Source organism: Hyperolius riggenbachi, chromosome 10, assembly GCF_040937935.1.
Source record: "Hyperolius riggenbachi isolate aHypRig1 chromosome 10, aHypRig1.pri, whole genome shotgun sequence".
Lineage (NCBI taxonomy): Eukaryota > Metazoa > Chordata > Amphibia > Anura > Hyperoliidae > Hyperolius > Hyperolius riggenbachi.
This window is the reverse complement of record NC_090655.1, coordinates 62,472,390-62,492,090: the sequence shown is the minus strand read 5'-3', so window position 1 is coordinate 62,492,090 and position 19,701 is coordinate 62,472,390. Positions and strand designations below refer to the sequence as shown.

The window sequence follows — 19,701 nt, the reverse complement described above, 5'->3', positions numbered from 1 at the left end:
CTCAATGTACTTGTCTGCTGCTTATGCAGGTGATAGTCCACCACCACCCCCAACAGTGGGGGGCTCACTAAACTGACGGACCCCCAACGACCGGGTCTAGCAGCACAGATAGGAAGTTTAGGGTCTCCTCCACCACAAATGACCACTTTGTTTTCAAGCTCCAGCCTCCAGCACAATCACCTCAAAGAAACAGTGTGAAAACTTCACAGCTTTTTACATAAAAGGTTCCAATAAAACCAGCGGAATACCGATACATGCTTGAGCTACATGCGGGCTCTCCCCGCAGGCCTACAACTCCCATGACTGACAAGCATTCCTCTCTTCATGCCGCCAAGCTCCACCCACTACACATGCAGTGTTTTGGATATCCGCTACACGTGCTACATCGCGTCACTATGTGTAGCGGAGATCCACACACTGCACATGGAGTGGGCAGAGCTTGGTGGCAGAGATTCCATTAATTGTATGTGTGTTCCCTCCCCTTACTGGACTGAATCAATCATTTCCAACCAATTGCATTAATCTAATTGGCCAGTTGATCATTTGTAAACTAGAACTAAAGGTGGCCACCAATGGTTCGAATTCCCACTGAATCATTTGTGGTCAGCTGTAACTTAACGGGCAACTGATGTGCAAGGCGTGTGGTGGAATTTCCCCTATGGGTTAATTTACATCTGTGCGTTATACGGCAAGGCATTTACATTGCGATTCCTAGTCATTATAATGAAACATTGCTTGTGTTGTTACAGCCACCTGCGTTGTATGCAGTGCAGAAGGATCTTTACACAATGCACAACATGCAGCGTTTTTTGTACTCCATTGTGGACCTAGTACATCATACTGAAAATGCACAGCAACTGTAAGGTTAGGTTCACAAAGGGCGTTGCATTCCTTGTAAAAGCGGGAACTCTATGTAACATGCGTTATACTGCACACAATCAGCGTGGTGCGTTGCACACAGTACAGTGACCCGATTTATCTTGGCCCAAGAGATGAGGTTGTAACATAGTGAAAGGGGGAGGGAGGGATAGAGAAGGCGGGTGGGCCAATGTGAGGAGGAGGGCACAGGATATTATATTACATACCAAAACAGATTAGCCACTTCAGTACCAACGGTTTCTGGCCCTTTAAGAACCACAGGCACCAAAAACCGGGGCTCGCCAACGTCACGCCGCACGGAATTGCCACTACTGCCGTTTACACGTGACTCCAGCCTACTCGCTCTGCCATCGCTATGACAGCAGAGCTCTGTGAGACGGTCAGGAGTCAATTTCATTAGCTCTTGACCTGTGATTACTGTGAGCTAATTAGATTGGCTTACAGTGATCATAGGGTCAAGAGCCAATGAAATACCGCTTGGCTAATGAAAGTGAATGGGATGGTGCACACCAGAGGGGTTTGTTTTTCCCCCAAACGCAAATTGCTGTCCTGCAGCATTTTTTAGACTTCTGAGTCGTTTCTGCCTCAATGTTAAAGAGACTCCGTAACAAAAATTGCATCCTGTTTTTTATCATCCTACAAGTTCCAAAAGCTATTCTAATGTGTTCTGGCTTACTGCAGCACGTTCTACTATCACCATCTCTGTAATAAATCAACTTATCTCTCTCTTGTCAGACTTGTCAGGCCTGTGTCTGGAAGGTTGCCAAGTTCTTCAGTGTTGTGGTTCTGCTATGAACTCCCCCATCCAGGCCCCTCTCTGCACACTGCCTGTGTGATATTTAGATTAGCGCAGCTTCTCTCTGTTCTATTATCTTTTACAAGTTGGATAAATCCTCCTCTGAGCTGGCTGGGCTTTCACATACTGAGGAATTACATACAGGCACAGCTGTCTGCACTCTGCAGGAAGAAATAGCCTGACACTTCAGTGGAAGATAGCTGCAGGGGGAAAGAAACACACAAATGATCTCTTGAGATTCAAAAGGATGGCTGTATACAGCCTGCTTGTGTATGGATGTATTTTCTATGTGTGGACATACTGTACATCAATCTACTTCCTGTTTTGGTGGCCATTTTGTTTGTTTATAAACAAACTTTTTAAAACTGTTTTTAACCACTTTTAATGCGGCGAGGAGCGGCGAAATTGTGACAGAGGGTAATAGGGGATGTCCCCTAACGCACTGGTATGTTTACTTTTGTGCGATTTTAACAATACAGATTCTCTTTAAGTATAAGAAAGTGGAAAACCGCTCTGAAAAACGCTAGAACAGAGTGGTTTTCCAAGCATTTCTGTTACAGAAGCTGTTCAGTAACAGCTTTACTGTAACAAAATATGAAATCTGCTACACAAAAACACTCCAAAAAACGCTAGGCATGTTTAGAACATCTCTCTAAACATGCCTAGAATCGCTCTGAAAATCTGCTTCAAAAACCTCTGGCGTTTTGCGAATCTGCTATAGGTTTTTAGTGTGCACTGGGCCTCACAGAGCTTTGCCGCTATCCCGAAACCAGGGCAAGGGGGCTGCAGCGAGGTAAAGAGCGGCGTGATCGGTGGAAGTGCGTGGTGGCGCTGAGTGAAATCTACGCCCCGACAGGGATAACAGCTCCCAAACAGGGCGTAGATTTCGATTAGCGTCGTACGAAAGCGGTCAATGTTGAAGATTATATACAGGGCAGGGAGAGATCTGCTGCTGATACATATCATTTTTACAGAGCAGAATAAGAGCCATCCTAATAAATTCACGACACACAAGAAACAGTCACAAATTATTTTGTGAGACATTATTATCTGCACGTGTGAGTATGGTCCAACGTTTTTGAGATAAGAAAGCGGGACATCTTCAAGACACGCCCCACACTTCTAATCACTCCCCACCACACCCATAGTCATACATACCACTCAGAATTCATTAAAAAAAGTAGTAAATATATGACTGAAACCACATTGGTCTTTTGTATCATTAGTTGTCCTCGATATGAACATTAAAAAATAAGAAATTAGTTTGGAGTCAATTAACCACATTTTCAGTAGAAAATACAAGTATTTACATAAATCTCTGCATGAGGTTAGGTGCACACATAACATAGCGTGAAAGGGTGTGTTTTATGTCATGTTTTATGTTAATGCTCTGTGCGTATTTACTGCATTTACATTCGCGTGTTTTTACCGCAGATGCGTTTTAATGTGTTTGCAGTTCGCATACGCATATGCGTTTTGTATATGTTTTTCTTTTGTGTTTTATGCAAACCACAAGGAAGACAACAGGAAGCGGAAATACATCATGAAACAATTTTCTTTCAAATTGACTTTCATTATGTGCATTTTTGACGCGCCTATGAATATTATGCAACTAAACCAGCGTTTTTAAAAACGCAGGTTTGAAAACGCATATGCATTTTTATATGCGTTTTTTTTCCTGCGCCCCATAGACTTCCATTAGTGGCATAAACGCAGCGTTTTCCGCAATGCTATCGTTTCTGTTATGTGTGCACCTAGCTCGAGTCCTGAAAGAGAGACAAATGATGGAGAAAGAGGGACAGAGGGATATGGTTCTCAAAGAGGGCCTGTACCTCTGAAAAAGGGACAGTTGGGAGCTATGCTCCACAGTACCACAAAACTACACATACACAAAGGGCTTCATGCTACTGCATAGGTGCGGACTGTCCTCGCTCATGTGCATTACATCAGCACTTGCACACAAGTGCGGCAACAAGAACAAATATGACAAGTACTTGCCAGATATGTTTAGAGAGCCCTTGCGCAGGAATGGTGGGCTCAAGAAGGAAGATGGGTAGTCAGTGGCCCCTTGCCCCGCCTACGTCTCTAATTTGTGGGACCAATGTTTTCAGAAAGCAGGAAATGAGCACAGGAGCCAACTGTGTGGCCACAGTGGGCGGCGGCTGGGACATCTGGTAGCCCACCTGATCACTGTATATATACAGTGAAGCATACAGTCAATTAAAAGTGCTTCACTGTCATTGTTAAAGAATACCCGAGGCAACTTGCTTTGCACAAATAGAAGGAGCAGACATGTAAAGGGAGCAGTCCTCATGCCCAGCGCTCCCCATTCCATCTCCATTACTGTGTAAAAGCCCCTCTAATTTGCATAAGGTCATGCACTTCTGCAAAGGTCATGCACTACTGTATAAGTGATGGCCTGGGGCTGCGCATCCTTGATCATGTATGCATGCGCACAAGTTATGTAGTGTGCATGCGCAAACCGCAATCAAGGACGCACATTGCCTGGCAAGTGCTTGCGCAGTAGTGTGCATCCTCACCTGACGTACGGGGGCTTTTACATGGGGATGGAGGTGAAAACGGGAAGCGCTGGGCATGAGGATTGCTACCCATACATGCCTGCTCCCTCCATGTGTGCAAAGCAAGTCACCACGGGTATCCTTCAACTTGTGTATTCTGTAGTAACGCACTCCAATCATTGCGTTGGAATGCAACACGCCGTTAGAACGCACCATAAACATCGCATTGGATTTTCATTGCAATGCGGATTCTGCGGAAAGCCATGATGCGCATCCGCATTACAACCAGGGCTGTGGCGTCAGCATTGTAGTCGGAGTCGAGGAGTTGGTGTAATTTTGGGTACCTGGAGTTGGTGGCTTCATAAACTGATAAGTCTAATGATTTTTGTACCAACTCCACAGCCCTGGTTACACCACAGCATCCCACCGTGAACATAGCCAAAGAAACCGAGGAACTGATCAGGAGAAATGTATGAGTGGCTGTCAGCAGCCAGTAAATCCGTTATGAAAGACAGTGGCGTAGCAATAGGGGATGCAGCAGTAGCGACCACACCAGGGCCCTTGAGCCAGAGGGGCCCAATAGGTACAGTAACCAGATTTTTATGGGCCCAACCTGGGACAGGCAGGGGGGGGGGGGGGGGGGGAAATAAGCGAAATCACGACAGTGGCGCTGCAAAAAAAAATGGCCGTCGTCATGACATCACATAGGAGTAGCCGGTGTAACAGTAAGGTAGCGGGGAGGGAGTGGGTGACACTGATTGGGTGGGGGAGGGTGACAGACACTAGGTGGCTAGCAGCCAGAGGGTGACAGGGTGGAAGGAGGGTGACAGACCTCGACGGTGGACAGAGTGCTGCAGCCGGGAGCGCAGGTGAAAGTGGGACATTTCCCGGGACGCAGTGCAACCTGGGACAGGGAACCCCAAACCCAGGACGTGTCCCGGCTAATAGGCTAAAGCCTCCTTCATCCATCTCACCATTGGTGTTATGCTGGTAATGATCATCTCTTTCTGCGCATTGCATAGTGGTAACACTAATAAATAACTTTGTTAACTCTAAATACACCTCTCTGACACTGCAGCTGTCCTTGGTAGGACTCTATTATGTATTATCAATACAGTGCTTGGGGCCTCATGTAAAACTTGCAGTGGGGCCCCAATCTCCTTAGTTCCGCAACTGAAGATGCTGCTGCTCTATAATTCATTAACAGCTGCTCATCTCCTCAGGGATCTCCATACCTTCTATTTGTGTTACAGTCAGAGGGCGGGGCGTGTTGCCAGGGCAGCCGAGTACACAGCACAGTTGGGGGCACACAAATAGGCTTGGAGGGCGAACAGTAGTGTTGTCCGGATCATGAACGATTCGGATCTTTGATCCGAATCTATTTTATGAGTCGATCATCCGAATCATCAAAATGAACGATTCGGATCGCAAAAGGGGCGGGGCCAGGAGCGACACGCCCCCTCTCAGCGGGCAGCGGGGTCCTGGAAGCAGGGATCGCTCTGTTGGTAGGGAGGCAGCCTTGCAGGGAGACAGGTAGATAAGAGAGAGGGGACATGGGTGCCACTGCCAGATATGTGTAGAGCACACATACTGGCTATAACGTGCTGCCCATTATAGGCTGGCTGTTCCGTAGTGCTGCACAGTGATCACATTGGAAGCTTTTGGCTCAGCACAGCTCAGTAACTTTGCAGACAGTGTGATTGAAAGGCAATATAATCCTCCTGCACTCGGCACAGCTGCACTTATCTTCTGGGAATGGTTTCTTTCACTGTGCGACCTTTTCTTTCAAAGTGTACAGATGAACATATAGGTGAAATATATGTAAAGCATGTGATTTGCAGCATGTGGGTATTACGTGCAAACATTTCTGCTCTCTGCTCGTCCCTCCTCCCTTCTCTGTCCACTCCCTGCCCTCTGTCCATCTTCTCCCCTTCTCTGTGTGTCCACCCCCTCCCCTTCTCCTGTCCACAGACCTGTCCTGCTGTTCATTTTACCCCCGAATGCTTCCAGTAGTAAAATGATCCGAGATTCGGATCAAAGATCCGGATCTCTTCAATGATCCGATTCGAATCATCCGGATCATTGAAAAGATCCGAACTTCCCATCTCTAGCGAACAGATGACCTCCAAACTGTCTATACCGCAGGTTCAGCCCGGCACCGGAAGTCTATGAGAGCTCCCCTGACCCCCTCCGTCTCCTATCATGAATCGGATGGTACAGCATCCACTATACCCGCAGTAAAGATGGCGACTCAGAGCCTACAGCGTGCTGTGACGTCATGGAGTTGCGCCGGCCGGCCGGAGGAGGGGCAGAGCCGTGGAGGCATGGTCTGGCCGCAGTGCTACACACATGAGCTGGGCTGCGGGACTGGAGGAGGACAGAGAGGTGAGTTTACCTGCTAATATGTACTGACTATGTACTGACTGTAACCCCTACTTCTACCGCATCACATGACTCTTCTGCCTCTTCTATTATCCGTGATGTGCATCACGTGGTCTCTACCCGCTGCACGGATCCCCGCACACCTGGATCTGCATTCCATCAGCACGTCACGTGACCCTGTGCTGCAGTGTGACAGCTGTGCGTCCCTGACAGCCCTCATCAGCCTATGTATACAGTATTCTGTATACACTCAGGAAAGACATTACACTCTTATTTCACACACAGTTGTTTTACATATTAAGATAAATAATGTTTAAGTTCAATGCATAAAAAGTTGTGTTAAATAAAAATGGAAACAAGCTGACCTCCCACATTATAGCTCCTCAGTGACTGACTGGTGCCTGCTCACTCCTAGTCAGACTGAATGCTGCACTTTAAGGGATGCTTCACACTGACATCTGTATGGTGCTGAACGATGGCTGTGGTGCTCGATTAAGTGCTTTCCATTCAAATGAATAGACAGCTGTCGGCATGATCGTTTACTGCCGTCCGTTTCCTCCTGGACGCTACTTGAAGCGTCCATGATTGGCTAACTGTGGTGCTTACGTGTCTCCCTGTGGGAGTCAAATGCAACACATTTGATTGACACAACTGAGAGAACTTGTTGGAGGCACCCAGAATATAACTATCTTAAATCATAAGGTATAGGAGTAATTTGGACAAAATGGACAAACCATATGGGTATTGGGTAAAATTGGTTTTAAGGATGCTCGAAAAAGACAACGCATTTCACTGGTATTGGCCCACTTCCTCAGATCAATAACAAAGTGCCGGAGTCTGTAGCAGTCACAGCTGTGGGTGCCTCTTTAGCATTTGGTTGATGTTATGAAGCACTGCCGAAGCTCGTCAAATTATTTTTTGCTCGCTAGCAGGAAAGCATTTGATCGAGATGTGGGCTGCTGGTTCAGACACCCGTCTCAGTGTGGCTGACAAGGCTTATGGCTATGAATGGTGGCAAAGCGGGTTGCCATCTTAGCTGAAGCTATGCCTCTGGGCTTAGCAGGGCTGTGGAGTTGGTACAAAAATGATCCTACTCTTCAGTTTATGAAACCTCTGTCTCCAGGTGCAATTTTAAGAAATCCTAATGCATATGCTATTTACCTTTTCTCCTAGGTGATATTTTCACACCTTGTCAATTAATTTACTTTTACGCCACCAGCAAGCAAGAAAATGCTCAAGATAATTTTGATAGTACTTTTTCACCTACTTTTTGGTACTTTTTCAATTGTGAAGTGCTTAGTGCAATTCAGTGGTTTCCCCAGAATTTTTTTCCAGCCGGGCGGCATAAAAAAGTAGCCAGGTGGGGTGAGATGAGAATGCAGGGCCGGTGCTTCTGTGCACAACTCTGCTTACAGAATAGGAGGAGGTGAGCCGATGACAGCTGGGTGGTCACCAAAACTAGCCGGGTGATGCACCTGGCTAAAAGAGCCTGGGGAGAACACTGCAATTGCAAAGTGCTTATTTTAATGAGAAGATGAAAAATGATCTCCTAGGGGACAAGTCAGGAGAAAAAGTGAATTGCATATAGGCCCTGGTGTTTTGGCGGTTGCAACAATGGGCTCTATTCATAAAAGGTTACCGCAAGTTTTCCGCTCAAAACAGCGGATTTTCCCTCCATTTAGCAAAGTGGGCATTCATAAAACCTGTTCCTGCATGAAAATCTACAATCCCCCAGCAGAGCGAGAAATTTCCACCTTCTCCAGTGTTTTTCTAGATTTATCTAGAAAAAAGTAACAAAATGGCCATTCATAAAGTTTAGAGGAAGCGGTATGTGGACGGGAAATACCGCTTCCTCTGATTTTGCGGATTACATACAAGTGAATGGGACAGACCTCCCAGAGAGAGCAGTGCACGGAGGGACTCTGCCGGCTGAAGTGTTTCCGCATGCCTTCCGACAGCTTACCGCCAGCTTTCAGCGGGAGATCTCCGCTCTTGCATCGCAGCTGGCAAGATTTTTTTGAATGACCACCCAGAAGTGTAAAATACCGCTGCGGTATTTTCCCTCCAGGAGTTTTTTCGCCACAACTTTTTTATGAATAGAGCCCAATGTCAGCTTGGTAATGTAAAGCACCGCGCTTGCTTTCCCATAGTGGATACGTTTTTATTTGCAAACACAGTCTTGCGCAGTTTTTAGGGAATACAAAAACAAATTGCACATGTGGTATTATGTGAATGTTGTGTGATTTCCCTGCTTTAGGCTTGGTTCCCACTGCAAATCGCAATCGCTGACACACTGTGGTACGATTGCTTTTTTTTGTCTATTTGCGCTAAAATGTTTTATTCCTGCGGCATGGTGCAATTTTTTGTGCGATTGGTTTTCCAATGATTGATGAGAAATAAATAAATAAAACAGGGAAATTGAAGAAAATCGCACAACATTATGCAATTCTTTTGCTCTCCTATTGACATCACAAAATGCAGCAGGCGCTATGTTTGTGTTTGAGCCGAAATCAGGTCGCATTCATGGAAACTGATTGCTTGTGCACTAGATTGCGGACAGTGTAAAAGGAGTTTTAGGCTTAAGTTCACAATGCAAAACTCAGTCGCTAGCACTTAGTGATTGCGATTTTCAAAGCCTTGTGATTCATTCAAGCTGAATTGCTCCAAACAGTGCTACACGTAGTGCATTTGCGATTTTAACTAAATTGCCACGCTGCTATGGGAATACCTAGGATGACGTTAGTCATCGTGGGGACTTTGAGAAGAGCTCTTGGTGTGAGCCGGCCCAGAGGGGTGTTACTGGGCACTTTTGCAGAGATTCTGTAGCATTGCTGGTTGCTGGTGATCAGAAAAACGCTACAGCAATGTAAGTACAGCGATTTGCCTGTTTAAGAAGTGTGAACGTGCTGCATTTAACAGCTTGTTTCCCCCGAATGAAAATCACAAAATGCAGTGCCTGCAAAATCATTATTGCGTTTTGCGTTTGCGAATGTGGACCTAGCTTCATTGTAATTTCCTTAGCCAGGCAAATTGAAAATTGCAGATGTAATGGGAAATTTAAAAATTGCACAAATGATTGCAAGTTAATATTGGCAATAGCCGCAGTGCGTTTGTGATTTGTAGTGGATCCCTATAAACTTTTTGTGCTGGGGCTGACAGTATTATTATTTAGTATTTGTATAGTGCTGACCTCTTCCGCAGTACTGTACAGAGTATATAGACTTGTTCCCCAGAGGAGCTCACAATCTAATCCCTATCATAGTCCTATGTCTATGTATATATCGTCTAGGGCCAATTTAGGGGGAAGCCAATTAATTATCTGTATGTTTTTTTTAAATGTGGGAGGAAACCAGAGTTCTCAGAGGAAATCCACACAGACACATGGAGAACATACAAACTCCATGCAAATGTTGCCCTGGCTGGGATTCCAACTGGGGACCCAGCGCTGCAAGGCGAGAGTGCTAACCATTATACCACCATGCTGCCCAGTGTATATTACATAGATATTGTGGCGTAGACGTTAGCACTCTTGCCTTGCAGCGCTGGGTCCCCGGTTCGAATCTTGGCCAGGGCACTATCTGCACGGAGTTTGTATGTTCTCCCTGTGTTTGTGTAAGTTTCCTCCGGGCACGCTGGTTTCCTCCCACATCCCAAAAACATACAGATAAGTTAATTAGCTTCCCCCTTTAAATTGGTCCTAGACTACACGGTATATACAAAGACATATGACTATGATACATACATAGACATATGATGACTATGATAGGGACTAGATTGTGAGCCCCTCTGAGGGACAGTTAAGTGATGAGACAATATACTCTGCACATCGCTGCAGAAGATGTCGGCGCTATATAAATACTAAAAATTATCATAGATACAATTATGTGATCTTCACAGCCCTTGTTGAATGGTCTCAGCCTTATATAACACACACACATAAAATAAAGAAGGTGGCTAACCTGATACAATACTCTACCACTGCTGCTTTATGTGTTGCCAGCTGTACATACAGCCTGATCCTCTCCCCATTACATCCCAGGCAGCCAGCATGCTGAGAAGACACAATGCTGTCCCTTTCCTCCCCTCCCCTGCGCCATGTGTATTTATAGCTGCACGTGTGCTCAGCTCCCTTCATCTACTCTCCTGTGTGTGACCGGGCTGTGGGGACACTGTGTCCTGTGACCTTCCCCGACTGCTCCTGTGTCCAGAGCGCAGCAGCCTCCGCAGCCAGGCAAGTGTCAGCTTCTTGCATCATCCTCCCTGCTATAGGAAGCCAGGAGCCGTTCCACTCTCTGTGCATGGCTTACAGCTTATACAGTGCTGCCCATAATTATTCATACCCCTGGCAAATTTTGACTCAAAGTTACTTTTATTCAGCCACCAAGTAGTGTTTTGACGGGAAATGACATAGGTGTCTCCGAAAAGATAATAAGACGATGTACAAGAGGGATTATTGTGGGAAAAAAAAATGCTCAGCTTTTATTCACATTTGAGCAAAAAGTGTCCAGTCCATAATTCTTCATACCTTTCTTAATAATCAATAGAAAAGCCTTTATTGGCTATTACAGCAATCAAACGCTTCCTATAATTGCAGACCAGCTTTTTTGCATGTCTCCACAGTTATTTTTGCCCATTCATCTTTAGGAATGAGCTCCAAATCTTTCAGGTTGGAGGGTCTTCTTGCCATCACCCTGATCTTAAGTTCCCTCCACAGATTCTCAATTAGATTCAAGTCAGGACTCTAGTTGGGCCACTCCAAAACGTTAAAGAGAACCAGAGGTGGGTTTCTGCAATAAATATTAGGACATAGAGGCACATTCTGCATACTATCATCACCAGCCTCTATGTCCTTATAGTGTGCCTCCAGCCGCCCCCTGTGCTCTGCTGTCCCCTCTTATAAAAACCGCCAACCTAGTGACACACAGATTGTCGCTAGTCGGCTGTTTACATTCAGGCTGCCACTCACCACCGATCCCCCGCCTCCTGTATAGCGCGGCTCCCCGCCTGCGTCCCTTCCCTCTGTGTCCTAATATTGATTGCAGAAACCCACCTCGGCTTCTCTTTAAAGTGAACCTTAAGTCAGTTAAAAAAAATGAGTTTTACTCACCTGGGGCTTCCCTCAGCCCCCTGCAGCCGATCGGTGCCCTCGCCGTGTCTCTCTGATCCTCCCGTCCCCGCCGGCGACCACTTCCGGTTTCGCCAGGAGGCCGCAATAGCAGCATAGGGGGCGATATTTTGGCTGGGAACGCGAAGAATCACTCGCGTTCCCAGCCTGTCGGGTCCTGCTGGCGAAACCGGGAGTGGTCGCTGGCGGGGACGGGAGGATCAGAGACACACGGCAAGGGCACCAATAAGCTGCAGGGGGCTGAGGGAGGTCCCAGGTGAGTAAAACTCATTTTTTTTAACTGACTTAAGTGCCTCTTTAATGTTGTTGTCTGCTAACCATTTCTTCACCACTTTTGCTGTTTGTTTTGGGTCATTGTCATGCTGAAATGTCCACTGGTGCCCAAGGCCAAGTTCTCTGCAGACTGCCTGATGTTGTCATTGAGAATCCTCATATATTGCTATTTTTTCATGGTGTCGTTTACTGTGATTAGGTTCTCTGGTCCATTAGCTGAAAAACACTCACAAAGCATTTTGTTCCCACCACCATGTTTGACAGTGGGGATGGTGTTCTTTGGGCTTCTCCTTTTTTACACCAAATGAAGGAAACATCATTGTGACCAAACAATTAAATTTTTGTTTCATCTAACCCTAACACCGAAGACCAGAAGTCTTCTTCTTTGTCCAGATGAGCATTTACAAAGGCCAAGCGAGCTTTTGTGTGCCTTATCTGGAGAAGTGGTGTCCTCCTTGGTCTGCATCTGTTGAAGCCAGCAGTGTGCAGTGTCCGTTGGATTGTCTGCTTTGAGACATTGCAACCAGCAGAGCCCATATTCACCAGGATGGCCTTGGTGGTGATCCTTGGATTATTTTTCACCTCTCTCACTATCCTTCTGGCCAGCACAAGTGTCACTTTTAGCTTCTGACCACGTCCTCTGAGATTTTCCACAGTGCAGAACATCTTGTATTTTTTAATAATACCTGCACTGTAACCACTGGAACTTGAAAACATTTAGAAATGGCCTTGTAGCCCTTTTCTGACTTGAGAGAAGCCACAATGCGCAGCCGCAAGCAGTGGAGTCGGTACAAAAATCCACGGACTCCGACTCCTCAGTTTAGGATTCCACCGACTCCTCTAATTTGCATATTACAATCTTGTTGATTGAAAGTATGTAACATGAAATTTGTCGCTTAGGAATTTTACAAGACTACTGAAGTGAGAAGGATATGTAAACTGCCATATTTATTCCCTTTAGATTAAAACTAGTCCTTGGTAAGAGTATTTGTAAAAGGTTCCGGCCCGGAACAAAGAACATCTATCAGGCCCTAGGCAATGTAACTGTGGGTACATGTAAGAGTGATGTGCAGGTACTCTGCTGGAGAACGAGGTAATTCTTCCTTTATTACACATTCTTCATGCACAATCTGAGCATGGATCAGGCCCTAGACAGTTTGACTGTGGATACATGTAAGAGTGATGTGCAGGTACTCTGCAGGGGAATGAGGCGATTCTTCCTCTATTACACATTCTTCATGCACAATCTGAACCAGGTTTATGGGTGATAGACAACACCTCTGTGTTCATTCAATGTGCACAACATTCTCAGTGGATTCCCTGCAGCTCTGTGGAGAGTGCATACGTAGAGTATAGTACTACTGTGTAGCAAAGTAAACCTGAGACAGATGAAATTAAAGTTTTTTTATACATACCTGGGGCTTGCTCCAGCCCCCTTCAGGCTAATCAGTCCCTCGCTGTCCTCCTCCGCCACCTGGATCTTCTACTATGAGTCCAGGTACTTGAGCCAGTCTGGCGTAGTGCGCATGCTCACACTCCGCCGCCGGGAGAGCACTACACCTGCGCAGCACTATTGCGCAGGTGCAAAATGTTCCTGGCTGTGAGCACGGCACGTGGCCGGACTGCACTGACTGGCTGAATTACCGGGACTCATAGCAGAAGATCCAGGTGGTGGAGGAGGACAGCAAGGGACTGATTGGCCTGAAGGTGGCTGGAGGAAGCCCCAGGTATGTATAAAACTTTTCTTTTCATCCTTCTCAGGTACCCTTTAATTCGTCGTCACCAAACCAATTAACAACATATCAAATAATTTGATTTCATGAGCAAAGAGAGTGCATACATTTGCATAAATCAGCATCAACGCAGAATTATTTCCATCTCCTTGACCATCTCTATTAGTGACACAGCTACACATCAGGCTTTATTCTTACAGCATAGATGTTATTTAGTATACATAAGAGATTCCTGTGTACACATCATATATACTGTACAGTCACAATCAGATATGTCTATCTTACTTTAAAAATACGGGGACTGCTTTATTGAAGCAGCACAAGTAACTAATTTTGATTGGTTTATTTCATTTTTGTGGACTAAGCACAGCTATTACTGTGTAGATAAATTATTTATGACGACTATTATCTGAGAAATACGGTAGAACATTTTATCATGTATTCTAATTCATTAGGAGTCAGTGCATTTTTACCCGACTCCACGTCTCCGACTCCACAGCCCTGGCCGCAGGTCCTCACTGAGCTCCTTTGTTTTAGCCATGACTGTCCACAAACCAACTGCAGAGAGCTGCTGGTTTTCACCTGTTGAGTTGATTAAAACAGCTGTTCCCAATTAAGCAGGGTAATTAGGATTCTTTAGAACAGCTTGGACTATTTGGAATGGTATAGAACTTTGGATTTTCCCAGAGACAGTGAAATTTTGTGTAGAGTATGAATCATTTTGGATTGGACACCTTTTTGCTCAAATGTAAATAAAAGCTGAGAATTGTTTTTTTTTCCCACAACAATGCCGCTTTTACATTTTCCTATTATCTTTTGGGAGACTATGGCCTCAATTCACTAAGATCATGCTAGAGATAATAAGGCAAGAGAAAACTTACCTCCACACGTGAGAGAGTTATCTTACCTCTTCATTCCTTAAGTTACCTCTCCTGTAGTTAATTTACCTCCTCTGTAGTTAATTTACCTCCTCTGTAGTTATTTTCCCATGCAGCTATTTAACAGCCTGTCTTTAACTCTGGAGTTATTTTAAGGATTGGAGAGTTAATTTAAAGACAGAAGAGTTAACTTTAGGCTTGCCTGAGGTAAAATGTTTCCTGAATACTACATGCCTTATCACCATGGTAACAACTCTAGAAGAGTTATTAAAGACAGGAGATAAGTTTAGTGAATTGAGGCCTATGTCATTTCCTGTAAAAAAAATTACTTGCTGGTTGAATAAAGGTAACTTTAAGGCTACTTGCACACCAAGACGTTGCGTTAGGTGCTACGTTAAGGTCGTATAATGTGCACCTAACGCAAGGCCTGGTGCTCTTCGATGTGGACGTCGGAGTGAGCCGCGTTGTGCAGCTCACTCTGGCGTCTGTGATGCCGTGATACATACTCTTGGACGCATGCGGCATCACGTGGTCCCGCTGGCCAATCGCCGCACAGAGCGGCCGCACCAGGAATTAAACACTGCATGTCACAACGTGCAGTGAATATTAATTAGCCATGTGCCTGGCCGCTCTCCGCTCCTCCCCAATATGACTGAGCATGTGCATACAGTCTAACGCGGCTTAAAGGGATACTGTAGGGGGTCGGGGGAAAATTAGCTGAACTTACCCGGGGCTTCTAATGGTCCCCCGCAGACATCCTGTGTTGGCGCAGCCACTCACGGATGCCTTGGCCCCACCTCCAGTTCACTTCTGGAATTTCTGACTTTAAAGTCAGAAAACCACTGCGCCTGCACGCCCGTGTCCTCGCTCCCGCTGATGTCACCAGGAGTGTACTGCGCAGACACAGACCATACTGGGCCTGCGCTGTGCGCTCTTGATGACATCAGCGGGATCGAGGACACGGCAACGCAGGCGCAGTGGTTTTCAGACTCTAAAGTCTGAAATTCCAGAAGTGAACCGGAGGCGGGGCCGGAGCATCGGTGAGTGGCTGCGCCAACACAGGATGTCTGCGGGGGACCGTTAGAAGCCCCGGGTAAGTTCAACTCATTTTCCCCTGCCCCCCCCCCCCCCCCCCCTACAGTATCCCTTTAAGCCGCTGTAACGCTATGGTATGCTGCACTTTCGTCAGAACGTGCAGCGTTACATGTAACGCAACGTGGGCAGTGTGAACAGCCCACTTGTGTTACATTGCTTTGCGTTGGGGGAGAGTTACAGGCTGCACTAACGTGCGCCTGTAACATCCCTGTGTGTAAGCAGCCTTAATCAAAATTTGCCAGGGGTATGAATAGTTATGGGCAGCACTGTATATCCTGACATTAGAGGAACGGTGCTCTGGTCTTTTCATTACAATGGCTAATTTAACAATTTTATCAGTAATCATCTCAGGGGGAAAAAAAAAGTAGTACATCTGCCACATGAGACCTGGGTTCAAATCTTGGCTCCTCCTGTTCAGTAAGCCAGCACCTATTCAGTAAGGAGTTCTTGGGCTAGACTCCCTAACACTGCTACTGCCTACTGAGCGCGACATAGAGGCTGCAGCTCTTACTCTTTGAGTCCGCCAGGAGAAAAGTGCAATAGAAATGTTATTTGTCTTGTTTTTGTCATGCCATGCTAATTTTAATTCATGTAGATGAGCTCTCAGCTCCCCTTTGAAATGTAGTATAAATTATTTTTTTTCCTATCTCGTTGTCACTTACAGTAGACAGCAAAAAAACTGATCTATCAGGTTTTGGACTAGTCCATCTCCTCATGGTGGTTTCTCCGTTAATTTTTTGTTTACAAAAGAACTTGCTAAACTGCAGTTGCCCAGTCCCATTGCCAAATCAGTGTGCAAACGAGTAGGGAGGCTGGAAGGCATTACAAGGCCCCTGTCAGACGTACGACTGAACTGGGCGCTTTCCAAGCAGTTTGGCCTCACGTGTGCCACCCGCCAGTGCGATTTAGGTGCTATTTAAAGAGGCACTAAAGCGAAAAAGAAAATATTTAAAGAGGCACTAAAGCGGAAAAAAAATATAAGGAATAGGTTGTGTAGTACGGATAATTACTACAACATTAGTAGCAAAGAAAATGTTCTCATATTTTTATTTTCAGTTATAGTTTTTATGAATAACATTGCAACATTCTCTAATATTTGCAGTTTACACACTACTCCGCATTCTAAATGATTTTACAGAGCAGGCTTGTAAACTTTTGAACTGTTCTCTGCAGGAAAACAAAACAAAACAGTGGCAGACACTTGAGATAACAAGCTTCAGAAGACAGAGCTCTCGGCGACTTTTAAGCCCAATCTACACAATACGATTCTTTATACGATTCAATTACGATTCTATTTACGATCCGATTAAATCCGACATGTCCGATCGGGATTCGATTCGATTCATTTCGATTTGCCATTGCAAAACAATGGCAAATCGAATTGAATCGAATCAAATCCCGATCGGACATGTCGGATTCAATCGGATCGTAAATAGAATCGTAATCAAATTGTACAAAGAATCGTATCGTGTAGATTGGGCTTAAAAGTTGTGGAGCTCAGTGTCTCTTTTGCATAGATAACTAGTTTTTTTTAGCTCTTCCTGTTCTGGAAACAGTATTCGACTCCTATCTCTGCTGTTGATGTTTTATGTCTTAGCTGTACTACACATACAAATTATTATATCATAATTTTTTATTTTTTTTTGCTTCAGTGTCTCTTTAAATGCAGCTGAATTGCAGTGGTTGTAACACTACGCGTGTCGAGCGCTGACACGTGGTGGTGTTACCCGGCGGCAGAGGACAGCAACATGTCCCATCTGAGATCGGCTGCGCTCAGATGTGACTCTATGGGGGGGGGGGGGGGGGAGGGGCGTGTCTAGCACCGGTACCGAGTTCTAACAGGCGCCTGACTGGTGCAGGAGAGCAGTGAATTCACTGCCTGTCAGCTGCCCATCTGAAAGAGACTTTATATAGAGTGCTTTGTAAAGAATAAAGGAAATACTGAAAATCACCCGTGAGGAGATGGTCTAGTCCAAAACTTCTCACATCCATCACATTTATGCTGTCAACTATAAGTGACAGCAACATAGGAGAAAAGTCATTTATGGTCCATTTTGCTCTGGGATAATTATACATCTTATTATTGATATTATTATTATTATGTATTTATATAGCGCCAACATCTCTCGCAACGCTGTACAGAGTATATATATTCTTGTCAGTAACTGTCCCTCAAAGGGGCTCACAATCTAGTCCCTACCGCAGTCATATGTCTATGTATGTATTGTGTAGTGCATGTATATTTTAGTGTAGGGCCAATTTAGGGGGAAGCCAATTAACTTATCTGTATGTTTTTGGGTTGTGGGAGGAAACCGGACTACCCGGTGGAAACCCATGCAGATACGGGGAGAACATACAAACTCCTTGCAGATGTTGACCTGGCTGGGATTCGAACCGGGGACCCAGCGATGCAAGCCAAGAGCGCTAACCACTACCCCACCGTTCTGCCCACGATGTGTTGTACTGCATGCAGGGCATAGTGATGCAAGGCAAGAGCGCTAACCACTACGGCACAGTGCTGCCCACGTTGTGTTGTACTGCATGCAGGGCATAGTGATGCAAGGCAAGAGCGCTAACCACTACCCCACCGTGCTGCCCACGATGTGTTGTACTGCATGCAGGGCATAATGATGCAAGGCAAGAGCGCTAACCACTACCCCACCGTGCTGCCCACGATGTGTTGTACTGCATGCAGGGCATAGTGATGCAAGGCAAGAGCGCTAACCACTACGGCACAGTGCTGCCCACGTTGTGTTGTACTGCATGCAGGGCATAGTGATGCAAGGCAAGAGCGCTAACCACTACCCCACCGTGCTGCCCACCATGTGTTGTACTGCATGCAGGGCATAGTGATGCAAGGCAAGAGCGCTAACCACTACGCCACCGTGCTGCCAACGTTGTGTTGTACTGCATGCAGGGCATAGTGATGCAAGGCAAGAGCGCTAACCACTACGCCACCGTGCTGCCCACGATGTGTTGTACTGCATGCAGGGCATAGTGATGCAAGGCAAGAGCGCTAACCACTACGGCACCGTGCTGCCCACGATGTGTTGTACTGCATGCAGGGCATAGTGATGCAAGGCAAGAGCGCTAACCACTACGGCACCGTGCTGCCCACGTTGTGTTGTACTGCATGCAGGGCATAGTGATGCAAGGCAAGAGCGCTAACCACTACCCCACCGTGCTGCCCACGATGTGTTGTACTGCATGCAGGGCATAGTGATGCAAGGCAAGAGCGCTAACCACTACCCCACCGTGCTGCCCACGATGTGTTGTACTGCATGCAGGGCATAGTGATGCAAGGCAAGAGTGCTAACCACTACCCCACCGTGCTGCCCACGTTGTGTTGTACTGCATGCAGGGCATAGTGTGAATACAACCTCATCTGAATATCTAGGCCATTTATACTCTGAAAAGAGCACAGATTCCAGGCTTGCAAAAGTGGAAGCTGGGCTTTTAATTTCCAGCAGCTATACATTTCTGAAGTTAAACGGATTTAAATGAAAAAACAAACAAACAAACAACAAATAACCTTATGCCTGGTATACACCATGCAATTTCCCATCAGACGAGTCAAATGTATTATTTCCTACAGGTCCGATCTGGATTCTGACCATTTTTCTGATCAATTTTCTGATCACTTCTATACAAAATCGATCAAATAATTGATTTGAAATAGGTAGGTAATATAATCTCTTACCCACCATGTTTTAAAAGAACAGGCAAAGGTTTGTGATTTCATGGGGGCAGCCATCTTTTTCATGGGGGCAGCCAAATTTTTATTGAATGGAGGTGACAGGGAGCATGAGACACAGTTCCAACTGTCCTGTGTCCTTCTTACGTTTCCCAACTGCACGCGCTAGGCTTCAAATCTCAAATTCAAAGTAAAAAAAACAAATTTGTGCCAAAACAGCAGAAGAACAACATCATCAGAAATCCCATCATGCTTTGCACAGCATCAAGGGAAAAATGCCCGGGCAGTTTTCTTCTGTGCAGCTAAAAATGAAGCTTGGGTAACAAA

The 19,701-nt window shown here is 45.7% G+C and overlaps 2 protein-coding genes across 4 annotated transcripts in view; one reads left to right on the top strand and one right to left on the bottom strand.

The window, feature by feature from the left end:
• The window catches only part of LOC137533924 (EF-hand calcium-binding domain-containing protein 6-like), a 100,091-nt gene extending 93,898 nt beyond the window's left edge, over positions 1–6,193 (bottom strand). The window contains exon 1 of one of the 2 annotated variants that reach the window (XM_068255238.1): positions 6,168–6,193. In XM_068255238.1, coding sequence (XP_068111339.1) covers positions 6,168–6,183 — 16 coding nt within the window. In that variant the 5' untranslated portion in view covers positions 6,184–6,193. Of the gene's footprint in view, positions 1–5,168; positions 5,412–6,167 lie in introns of those variants that run through there. The other variant, XM_068255237.1, reaches the window with a different exon arrangement.
• Positions 6,194–6,477: 284 nt separating this feature from the next.
• GPAM (glycerol-3-phosphate acyltransferase, mitochondrial) overlaps positions 6,478–19,701 on the top strand; it is a 94,164-nt gene continuing 80,940 nt past the window's right edge. Inside the window, exon 1 of one of the 2 annotated variants that reach the window (XM_068255244.1) lies at positions 6,478–6,579. The gene's annotated coding sequence lies outside the window, so the exon portion shown is untranslated. The remainder of the gene's footprint in view (positions 6,580–19,701) is intronic. The other variant, XM_068255242.1, reaches the window with a different exon arrangement.